This window comes from Passer domesticus, unplaced genomic scaffold, assembly GCF_036417665.1.
Source record: "Passer domesticus isolate bPasDom1 unplaced genomic scaffold, bPasDom1.hap1 HAP1_SCAFFOLD_111, whole genome shotgun sequence".
NCBI classification, from domain to species: Eukaryota; Metazoa; Chordata; class Aves; order Passeriformes; family Passeridae; genus Passer; species Passer domesticus.
In genome coordinates, this window is record NW_026989910.1 from 93315 (window position 1) to 105360 (window position 12046).

The 12046-nt window shown below is 51.4% G+C and overlaps 1 protein-coding gene across 1 annotated transcript in view; it reads right to left on the reverse strand.

Annotated features, from left to right (window-relative positions):
- Positions 1-12046, reverse strand: part of LOC135291747 (hydrocephalus-inducing protein homolog) — a 28696-nt gene that overhangs the window by 389 nt on the left and 16261 nt on the right. The window contains exons 5-11 of the mRNA XM_064406013.1: positions 11303-11526; positions 9452-9519; positions 6911-7145; positions 5178-5373; positions 2776-2979; positions 1787-1915; positions 306-483 (exon numbers count right to left, since the gene is read on the reverse strand). Of these exons, the coding sequence (XP_064262083.1) occupies positions 306-483; positions 1787-1915; positions 2776-2979; positions 5178-5373; positions 6911-7145; positions 9452-9519; positions 11303-11526 (1234 nt within the window). The remainder of the gene's footprint in view (positions 1-305; positions 484-1786; positions 1916-2775; positions 2980-5177; positions 5374-6910; positions 7146-9451; positions 9520-11302; positions 11527-12046) is intronic.

Sequence of the window (12046 nt, forward strand, 5' to 3'; positions counted from 1 at the left end):
TCACACAAATCCAACCCTGCCAGAAGCCCTGCCAGCCTCTCTTACAGCTTTCCCAAGCCTTTCAGTCTAGCCATCATCTTCAGGACCCTGTCAGATGTGCTGGCAAGTTTTGCAGGACGGTTCCTGGGACAAAGCCCACATGGGATCCCCTGCTCAAGGCTCATGAAGCCACCAGGGGGCTTGACTTGGTCTGGGAGTCCTGCAACACTCCAGGCTTGGTGGAGGTTGGCATGAGCTGCCCTATGGGCATAGGGCAGGGAACAAAACCAGAGAGGCCCTTCCTGGGGCAGACAGGCAGTGCCCACCTTTGATGATCCAGGGCAGGTTTACACTGATCATGGGGCAGGTCGCTTCTCCTTTCAGCAAGATATTTTCTGGTTCCAGGTCACCCACTGTAAGCTGGTAAGTCCTGCTGAAAGGTCCTGGTATTCCCGGCAGGTAAGAGAATTTCAGCACTTTGTTCTTGCCAGGTGCAATGGAGCCCTGCAGGGACAGGAGAAGAGGGAGGAAATGCATCAGAGCATTTGATGGGGATGGCTCAGGGGACAGACAGGCTGAGGAGACAGGTTCTCATCTAGAAGAAACCACCAGACCACATCACCTTTGTGATAAAGATATTACAGTGTTGGCTTTCAAAACTGTTAAATACATGTGTTTTACAATGTTGACTTTTGTCAAAGAAGTTTTGCTAAAGTTTAGAGTTCTTTTAATGCAAATGTTCTGTTGTGATACCAGTGTTGGTGAAGAGTTGTTGTAATATTAACATTTAACCAGTGAAGGAATGAAAACCTGTTGAATATGTTGAAAAGCAACACATGACCAGCACTAGGACAACTGCACATGCTCCAAAGAGGTGGGACAGAGGAGGAACTATGTTACAATGTTTGAAGATGTATAACCATTTGTAAATATGTATTAGGCTGATGCAATACCCAGGGTATAGAAGGGGTGCGGCTGTGTTGATTGGTGTGCCTCTGGCTGCAGCTAAGCACCCAGCGCTGTTACTTCTGGCTTATTGACTTTGTCCCCTATTGTCTCTTCTTCAATTTTCTTTAAATTTTAACTGAGGAGTGGCCTTCCCTTCTCACACCTTCTGCCTTCCTTGTGCCCAAAAGGTCGAGCCTCTGACCCAGGGCTCATAAGGCTGCAGCCCCAGCACAGCCCGATGTGAGCACAGCTCTGCTGCTCATGGGGTTTGCCCTCTGCCAGCAAGAGCCTGCCTCAACAAAAAAAGGCTTTTCTGCTGCCACTGTGGAAGAGAAGTCCCTGCTGTCAGCAGGGGCAGCAGCTCCTCTCGTCCCCTGTAGGAGACAGGCATGAAGAAACGGGAAAGCCAGTTGCTTTCTCTTCCCACCGCAGGGAGGGACAAAGGCAGGAGAGCTGCTTTGGCTCAAAGACATCCAGGCAGGACTGAGAAGCTTGGACAGTGCTGGGATGCTGCTAATACTTGCTGTGTTTGTGCCTTATTTTTGTCCGAGAAATCTATCAAAAAGAATTCTCCTCTGCTCCCCTTACAGCAGGACAGGACAGTGACCAACACACTTGTGCCTGCCCTGTGACAGCACAGCCAGCCAACAGCCAAGGCTGTGGGGGAGTCTATCAGGAGAACACTTGTTTGACCTCCTCTGCCCCCAGCAGAAACTGCTGACAGGCCTCTCTCTCTCATGGCTGGGTTTGGGTTTTCCCCTCTGACTTTCTTCCCCCTTTCCCCCTGGCTCTTTTTTCCCTTTGACACTCTCCTGGGCCACCTGACACAGGGCTGGGGTCAATCACTTGTGCTACTTACACTGGTGGGCCAGACCAGAAACACACCAGGCCGATTCTTGTCTGCAGGGCAAGGGTTCAGCACCCATCTGAATTCAGTCCTGCCAGTGTTTGCCAGGGTGACCACACTGTGACCAATTTCATTAAATATCTGGAGAGGAGGCACAGGAGAGAAAAGTTACAAACCCAGGCCTGCTGCTGGGAATCTCCTTCCTCTCTCCTGAGGCTGGAAGCAGACACATCCTGGGAGCTGGGAGCGGGGACCAGGGAGGAGATAGGGGCACTTGAGAACCGGGGGAACCCCCAGGCCCAGGGCACCTGCACAGGTCCAGGGAGCTCTGGCAGCACACAGAGGTGTGGTAACAACCATGTGAGGGCCAGCAACAAATGAACCAGGGGACACAGGCCCTCTGCACTCTGAGGGGTCACCAACAGCCAGGAGAAACAGAGACAGCACTGAGGCATTCCAGGAGAAAAGGCAACTGCATGCAAGTACTGGCAAGCAACATGCATGCAACAAGGGAGTCACACAGGGCAACACAGACAGGGCCAGCAGCTGGAAATGTCTGTGGGCTTTCAACTGAAAAAGACTGGAGTGGGGATTATTCTGGGACACTCCAACTATAGTGACTGGAAGCCCAACATCTTCCCTTGATTATTTGTGAATTAAGCAAGAGCTTTAGACAAGAGCATCTCCTTGGAGGTCAGGCTTTAGGAGTGGATCAGCAGAGGGATGTTTCAGAGACATGCCCCTCAGAGCATCCCCACTGGAACCCTGCCTGGCCCAGGAGGCAGTGTTAGGTACCCTGAAAAAGAGGCATTCCCAACATTTGTGGAGATGGCTATTTTAAACCAGCTTGGATGCCGGATGTGTCCCTCAAAGGTTGTACTTCCAAGCCCCAGAGCCAACAAAGGGGCTGGGAAGGGGAGCGAGGCCTGGACCGAGGCGGGCAGGAACCTGCTGGCCATGGTTCCAAGGCAAGGAGCTGTGCCAGGGGCCACGTGTGGTACCTGGAAGCCACAGTCGATCTCCAGGAGGCTCAGGGAGTAGCTGACCCGTGGGATGATCAGCTCTGCCACGTAGCTCAGGCATTGCCCCACGTGGCACAGCGCCTTCACACTGGTGGGGACGTCCTGGTGGCCAAAGAAGGTGATGGACACCTGCCGGCTCTCTCCTGGCTGCAGGATATCCAACTGCGGCATGATCCTGAAAGCCTGGATGGAGGACAGGAGAGATGGAGGTGTTGAGCATGGAAATGGATGCAGAAGAGCATCTTGGAGCAAAGTGCAGCTGTAGCCGGAGGGGCTGTAAGACACAGTCCGAAGTTCCCCTCATTTGCCTCACAACCGTCACAAGGCCAGAGACCAGGACCCTGAAGACCCTGACTGGAGTTCCTGCCTGGTGGAGGTGGATGCTTGCCAAGTGTGCAGCTGTGTTTGCAGTGCACCATGGTACACTGCTTTGAGCAGGGCCTGGCAAGGAGCGGCTTGCTCTGTACACTTACACCTGCTTCCCGATCCCCACTCAACACAACAGCCCATGGATTTCCCCACCTCTTGGCCAAATGAACTTTCTGGGGTAACTTTGGTGATCCCCCATGGAAAATTCCTCATCTGCCTCACGACCACCGTGATGGATGGAGATTGAGCTCCCTCCCACGGACTGAGACTGAGACCCCTATAATTCTCACACAGGGGTGCTGGGCTGACTGAAGCGGGATGTTTGCCAAGTGGTGCCTGCAGGTGTGTTCACTGGACCAAGACTATTTTCCCAGAGAAACCAGTCCTGAAAGAATGGGTCCCACTCACTGCTGAGATTGACTTATCCTGTTTTGGAACATGGGCTGTCTGTACCCATTTTCAATAGGCTCATTCTCCATTGTCTTTTACCTGTTCTCCTCTCGGCAGAGGACTATAATGGACCCCTGAGTTAACCAAGACTTTGAGATTCTCCCTGACGTTCTACTGGCCGGACCACGAGGGTTTTCATCTCTCTGTTGGTAGCCATATTCCCCCCTTTTCTCTCTCTCTCTCTCTCTCTCTCTCTATCCTTTTATCTCCTTTCTAATCTCTCTGTCGCATTTGCTTTGGGCACTCAATAAAAGGTGCGTTTGTTTTGATCAATACTGAAATCCCCCTGTGTTGTTTTTGCACTCTGAGATCAGTTAAACCATCACAACCCCCGCTTGTACGAGCAGACTGGGACAGGGGCCTATTCCCCAAATTCAGCCTAAATCATCCTGATCTCATCCTGCATCCATGCCACTGACCAGTGAAGGGACCCTGGGGAAAATCTTCTCCCATACTCAGGGATCAATGCATTAATTAATACGCTACACTGAAGTGAACTGGGATGTCTCCTGGCAGCAGAAATTCTCTCTGATGCACAACTTGCCTCTAAAAAGCATTTCTTACTGCTTTTAGAAAAGGAAGAGACTCAGAGTGAGAGCTCTTGGAGCTCAGGGAGCTCAGGGAAGGACTCCAGCCCCGCTCATCTGACTCCTGAGGCTTTTCCTCTCTCTCTCTCTGATTGATAGCCTGTTTTCTCAAAGTGCCTCAGGAAAAGCTCCTGCAAAAATTTCCTATGGACCACCTGATGGGGTCCAAGGGGAGCAATGCCCTCCATAGGTGCTGCACAGCATCCTTGGGCAGTCCTACAAGATGTCCTGCACGGCCTCTCCAACAACCAGCTGCTTCAGCAGCACTGTGTGATGGGCCTGCAGGGATGGGAGGCCCCTCTGTGGCCAATGCTCAGGGCCACCAGTGAGACTGGGAGCTCCAGCCCTGCTTGCCACACTGACAATGTGCAAGTGAGACAGATCCCCTCTTATCTTCTCTGCTTTGTGGGGAGTGTGCGGCACATCCAGGGAGGATGTGATTCCTGCCAACCCTACTGCAAGGTGAGGGTGTTCAGGAGTTTGTGGAGGCACCTAAAAAACAAGCCATTTTCCATGCTAGGAGGAAGAGACAGCCACCTGGCAAAGTCTCATTTTATGAGACAGCTTTAGGGCCACCAGTGCAATAGCAGCTCTCGGGTGAAAGCAGAGACCTGCAAACAGGGAGTGTGGCTGGCTTGGGAAGAGGCTACATGGAGAGCAGGACTCATCACAGCTTGCTCTGGGAAGGTAGCTGGAGATCTTACCATCATAATGCAGATAAAAACCTCATCTTACATTGTGAAGAAAACCAGGCAAAAAAATCCCACACTCAACACAGGTCTGTAGGATCTGAGTGGGCTTCTTCAAGAAAACTCTCCTATTTCTCCCTCCCACACACCCCGTACCCAGCCATGGGCCCTGATGCCCAACTGTCAGGGCACAGGACAGCAGGGCAGCAAAAAGGGAGCTCAGCATGAGCATGACTTGTTGGCGGCAGGCTGGGGAGGCAACACAAGCACTAGGTGTACAAGCTACCTCCGCTCCTGAAGATTGAATAACATTCTGCTCTTCTTTCAGGGCTTTGATTGGCTCCTCCACGCTTCTAATGTTGATGTGTCTCCTTCGAGATGCCAAGGAACCAAAAGAGGGTCTCTTCTCCTTTGGGGGATGTGGTGTGAATTTAGATGGGTAAGGCTGACATCCACCAAGTAACTGAGCTACGGACGTGGACCTGCAGTGAGAGGGAGGGACACCTGCACCAGCAGCTCCTGGTCAGGATGCAGCCCCTGGCTGGGTGCTGGCACCTTGAACTGAGAAATGGTTTGATCCAGCCCTTCCCAGTCCAGGCTGGAGCAGGTGTGCTCTAAAGGCAGCCCAGGGATGACACTGAGGTAGCAGCAGTGCAGGCAGCTGCAACTGCTTGCATTGAGCAGCTACAGAGGACAGGGATGAACACCTTGTGGGGAGGTAAAAAGCACAGTGAGAGAGGGAAGGACAGAGAAGGCAAGCAAAAAGGTGAGATTTGAGGCACCAAGGGGCAGATCCAGCCAGTGACAAGCCAGCACAGCAAACCCCAGAGCCCCACGTCAGAAACTCTGCAGCTCCACCAAGTATTTATCAGGAGTGTTCCCCTGACAGTGCTGGGGGGTTGGTTGACATTTTACAACACTCCCAGCTGACTCAGGTCACATTCCCCATTTTAAATTGAAGCAGGTGCTCAGGATGACTCTGCTTGTGTTTCTAATGCCACGTGAGGGACACAGCTGAGTGCCAGCCTGTCACCCTGCTGAGCTGCAAGTGCTCCCCACACAGTCAAACACAACCTGGATGCTCCATTCCCAGACAGGCATTCAGTGCCTGCAATGACCTGCTCCCCAAAGAATCACTGTCTTTAGCTTTGTTGCTTGTGACCTAAGGCTGCGTTTCATTTCTGCGTGAGGGGCAGTCTCATCATAACCCCCAAGAGATCCCTAATCATCTACTCCACTGTCTTTAGCTCTAATGAATGGTTTGAGGCAACTTCCCAGGACTGTGGTGCCCAGACAATGACATTTTGCACTCTAAAGTAGAAACCCTCTGGGACGCAGGGATAGGAGATGATGTGATGAACAAGTCCTGCTGTCAAGCAGTACAGAACTCATAAGGGACATGTTGCAGGGGAAAAGTCAAAAGGAGTAACAAGTGTCACAAAAAAAAGGGAGTGAAGAATCCAAGGTGTACCCTGAATGCTGACCCCTGGGAAAGAAATTGTCTTGGCAGTAAAGGAGCTTCTCAGAAAAGAAGGAAAGGGAAGGGAACAAGATCTTCAGCATCAGCCCAGGCACCAGGTAGCTCTTCCTCTGGTGTTGGGACTTTCTGGGCATCCTCCAGCACAATGCCAGGGAGGAAGGCAAGGAGCAGAGAGCAGCAACTGCAGAGAGGACCCATCCCAAAGCAGAGGGGCCAAAAGGGCCTCCAGCAGCACTCTGGGAGCTGGGACTAGGAGCCCTTCATCAAGGTGGACATTGCCTCAGGCCACAGAGGTCTGAGAAAGCAGTGTTCACCTCAGCTTTCCTTCCCAGGGGAAACCACTGGGGGCTACAAAGCACCAAATTGGTGGAAAACCTATTCCCTGAGCATCCAGCCTGAGCACAGCTGGTCAGTGTTAGCTGAACAAGGAAAAGCCAGAAGCAGTCTGTCAGATCCCAGGCAAACAGCTTTGTTCTTTGCCAAGTACAAACAGGGCACCAGGAAGAAGAGCTCCAAGGAGAGGGCAAAGGTGCACATACCTCAACCTGGGCTCCTGGCTCTCGGACTGGATCGACCAGTGGTAGTGGACAGGAAGTAAGCTGCAGTTGGTCATCTCCAGAGAACGCACTTCTTTTATAGTACCAACCATGCGGCAGCCAAACTTCAGGGTGCTGGGCTGGATTTGGAGATTTGAGAAGCAGGCTTTTTCACGAGGGATGGTACGGGACATCAAGGAGGTGTCAATGAGGCGAGGGATATTGGAGAAGGGAGAGCCTAGGAAAAGGACACAAATGTCCATTGAGGCACCAATTATGGCATGACTCCTGGTGTGAATATCCTGGCAGGATGAAAGTGGGATTGGAGTTTAGCTCTTTATTATCTCAACTACAGCTCACCCAGAATCTGCATGAGGAATTAATCATCACTGAGTTCCCTTTGACACTGATTCCAGACTGCAGCCTTGAAAAGGCCCACTCTTAGCCCTGCTCAACACTGTAAGCTTCTCTCTCTGATGGAGAGCAGCTCCCTCACCTGCCCCAAACCAGCACCAGTTTTCTCTCAGTGATGAGTGTGCACCCAGAGCGAGCATTTACTCTGAAAATTCAAGCTGTAAAATTCCCTGTTAAGTCTGCCAACACTCCCATTTTCAGGATATATAAACAGCGAGTCAACATGAGTTCACACCCATGTTGGCCACTGTGATTACTGCTGCTTTTCTTGTTTCATTTGAGAAGAATAACAGATTTGTCTTTACAAACAAGCTGTGGGTCTACTTGTAGATAAAACTAGCACTGGGAGATAAAAGAAACAATGGGAAGGATTCCACTGATTAACACATGGAAAAAGATATTTGCTTTTACAAATAAACCTCAGGGTTGCTGATAAATGAAATTAGACTTTGAAAGATGAAAGAAACAATGGGAAAGAAAACTCCCTACATTCCATATCAATTAAAAATTAAAAGGGAAAGTTATACATTAGAGGGAAATCTTTGGTATCAGGTGTATCAGGAAGTCTGTACCTCTCAAGTACCTCAGCCAATGGGGAAACAGAGAAGGGAAATGCAGCTGGGAAATTGGGATAAAAAGGGAGGCTGAGTCCTCCAAAAATTTGAGAGATCCCAGGGGAATGTCCCATGACCTCTCCCTTTATTCCAAGAAAGTAAAAGGACTCCTCTGTCTCCTTTTTGGACATAAACCTCTGATGTTCGTGGATTAATTTTCCTAACACATTTATTCAAAAGGCAACGAGTGCCTCAGTGGTGATGCAGGGTGGGAAAGAAGCAGCTCAGGAAAGGCAATTAGCTTTTTCTAAAAGTTCATTAACTTCACTGTTATGGGTTTAGGCTTCGTAGGGAACTTTCCCCTTGGTCTGGGAAGGGGGATAGGGGTTTTGGGGGCGTTTTAGCCCTGGGGGTGGGCTTTCCCATTCAGGATTTTTTGGGAGTTGTGACGTTGATGCTGTGGGCAGCTGTGCAGTGGGGGCTGAGGTTGGGCAGGGAGCGGAGCTTCCCTTCCTCCCGCTCGGGGATCAAAGCTCAGCCGTGTGCTGCTGCGGGAGGTTGTGTTCTTGGCCCCGGGACTGCCCTGGCTGCAGCTCAGCACTGTGATCAAACCTGCCTTCCTTCCTGCCTGCCTTCCTTCCCTTCTGCCTGCCTTCCTTCCTTCCCTCCTGCCTTCCCTTCTGCCTGCCTTCCTGCCTGCCTGCCTGCCTTCCCTTCTGCCTGCCTTCCTTCCTGCCTGCCTGCCTTCCCTCCTGCCTGCTTTCCTTCCCTTCTGCCTGCCTTGCTTCCTTCCCTCCTGCCTTACTTCTTGCCTGCCTTCCTTCCATTCTGCTGGCCTTCCTTCCTTCCCTCCTGCATTCCCTCATGACTGCCTTCCTTCCCTTCTGCCTGCCTTGCTTCCTTCCCTCCTGCCTTACTTCTTGCCTGCCTTCCTTCCATTCTGCTGGCCTTCCTTCCTTCCCTCCTGCATTCCCTCATGACTGCCTTCCTTCCCTCCTGCCTGCCTTCCCTCCTTCCCTCCTGCCTTCCTCCTGCCTTTCCTCCTGTCTTCCCTCCTGCCTTCCCTCCTGCCTTCCCTGCCAGTGCTGACCGGGAGAGGATCACTGCCCTGCCAGAGCCCACAGCTCCTCCTGCCTGCCATCATAACTACACCAAAGGGGAAAAATAGCACCTGGTGGGTGGAAACTTCTGTTGTTGTGTTGTTGTTTGTGCTGATATATTCTAGTAAAGAACTGTTATTCCTTTTCCCATCTTTTTGTCTGGAAGCCTGTAATTTCAAAGGCATAATAATTTGGAGGGAGGGGGATGATCTTTCCATTCCAGGAAGATTCCTGCCTTCCTTGGCAGACAGCTGTCTTTTAAACCAGGACATGGACACCAGAAAATGCTGACTTTCTATTCCTTCCTTTCTATTTGATCTCACAATGGCAAAACACTGCCTGAGGCACCCAGCAGTCTTGGAGCTCACACCCTGAAGAGGCTGCTGTGGCAGACCATGAGTGACAGATACTTTTGAGTGCTCCATTTTGGAACACACAGATCCCCCACGCTGTGCCCCAGCCGAGGGAACACTCACCAGGGGAGATGCGCCCAAAGTTGAGCTTATTGTCGTCAAGGTATGACCTCAGTTTGGTGACACGCCTCCTGGATGGCAAGGACAGAGGAGGAAATGGCTTGGTTAAAGGGAATTAAAGCAAAGCTGTTGTGGCTCAGGGGTGTAAAACCTGGTGTCAGGACACTGTGGGTTTCAAATCCACACAGCACCATGTGCTCAGCACAGTGCCCCTGTGCACAGGAGGCAGCCAAAGCCAAGTGGCCAGCAGCCAACAGACACTGATGGGGCTTTGGGCACAGGGCAGGCAGGAAAAGCCCCCGGGATGCTGGTGGTCTCATGGAGCACCCTCAACACACACCCAGACATGGCTCCGTGCCTCAGTTTCCCCATCTGTAATGGAGGAGCTTTCTCAGGAGAGTGTGACCCACACAATCATTCCAGATAGAGCTTTGAGACATGAAGCCAGCAGAGCCCCAAACATCCTCTGAAAAGAGCAGCAACAGTTCTTCACAGGGGACAGACGAATCCTGTCACCAGTGCACTAGCTGGCACAGCCAAGAGGAATAGCTTCAACAACCAAACAAGGCTGTCCTGAATCTACTACACCATCTCACATGTGCTTGAACTCAGTCTTCAAAAGTCACCAACACCCACTGAAAGCAGCACTTGAAGCAGCACAACGCTCATGACTTTATTTCATGGGTCATGCCAATCAATGCCCACTCTGCCCTTTGTTTAAAAATCAAGGCCCAGTGACCTGTGCCTTCTGTTGGATTCACAGGACTGCCCCTGGCTCTGCTCCACACATCTCAACAAGAGACAGCTGCCCTTGCTCAAGGAGAAAGGGCAGTTTGGGGGAGGGACAGAGGAGAATCAATTCTATGATGGTGAAAGTTTCCCTCTTGATTTCCAGAGTGAAAAAGCAGCACTTTTCCTCCAAAAACAAAGCCAGCATACTTGTTTCTCTACTATGGGCAGACCTACTCACCACTTTTCTCTTGCTCAGTAATAACTTTCTTGTTCTTTTTTATCCATCTCCCTTTTCTCATTGCTATAATCCAGTGGAGATTGCTTTCATTTCTTCACTGCCTTGCCCCAGTGCCTCCCAAGAGCAGCAGCCTAGCTCCAAAGCTGCAGAGCAGCCAGCATCAGCTCTCCTGCTCCCACTGCATTATCCTAGAAGCACAAGGCTCAAGCTGGCAGGGACAAGGCCCCATGCTGCTGTGGTGCTGAGCACTGAGCTCTGCCTCCCCTGTGAACACCCCTTGTCCCTTGTGCTGGGCCAGGATGATCTCTTGCCATGGCACCAGCCCAGGGGATGGTGCCCAAGTCCTTGGGACAGTTCCTGCTGCACAGTTCCCTGACTCCCACATCAGCCCTTTCCTGGCTGTGCAAAGGAGGCACCAGAGCACTCTGGGCACAGCAGCTGAGAGCACAGCTTGTGCCCCACAGCACGGCCATGAGAGGTGAGGTGAGGCTGCTGCTGCCCATCAGGCATGGATTATTAACAGAAGTTTTTACAAACACTGCTGCTGGTGCAGAGTCACCCAGGCTGGCCCATCTCCAAAGCCCTGGGGGCCTTGCTGGCTGTTCATCTGGGACATCCCAGAGCAGCTGCTGCCCAGAGCTGACCCATCCCACTGCCTGCCATGGCCCAGGGCAGAGGGAGATCCCTGCAGGGAGGAGTCATTCCAGCTCCCAGGTACCACACAGGGCAGGAAGCATCCTCACACTAAAGCAGTGCCAGGATCAAAGCAGAGATTAAGACCTCAGGAAACACCTCTTTTCTCTGCCCAACCCCAAAATGAGGTGGGGGCGGGGGGGGGGGGTGGAATGTCCCAGATGTGCCCACCACGCTCCCAGAGTCCTTACTTGATAGTCAGGATTGCACACATAAGACATCCAGCCACACTGAACTGGAATGCTTCCTTAAACTTCCCCACTACGGTGGCACTGAAGGAGATCTGAATAGTCTGGATCCCATGTGCTTCAATGATGCCCTTCTCGGGTGCAAACTTGAAGCAGAAGCCCACGTTTGCAGTTGAAGGGATATAGGTGAAGGGAGCATCAATAGCTCCTAGGTTAATCAGTTCCACCTGCAGCAGCAAGAAAGCAAAATGAAATACATGTGGAATCTTCCCTTCTTGTGAATTATTGTCTAATGATTCAATTAACACCCAGAAAAGGCAGATGATGCTTTGAATGGCAGAAATTAAAAAAAAAAATACAACAGGACAAGTTCTGCCTTTGGTTTTTCATGCAAAGCAGTGGTAACTCCACATAACTGGAATTCATAACCCTGGGGTTATGCCATGGGCACAGAGCAGTGCACCTCTGGGCAGCATCACCAAGCTCATTGAGACCTGGCCCTGAGAGCAACGGGGGGTGATTGCAGCGGCCTGGTGAATGAGCACAGAGCTGCTGCTGCCCCAGTTAGCACAGCTCCAGCAGTACCATCTACTCGTTCACCTTTTCCCATGTCATGAAAACAAGACATTGATAATGAGGCATCAGCATCAAAATGTACAGACAGCATCATCTTTTGGTTAGAAAAAGACTCAGCATGTCTTTCCCCTCCACAGCCAAGCTTTTGGAAGGGTCTGGCATGATGTAGTG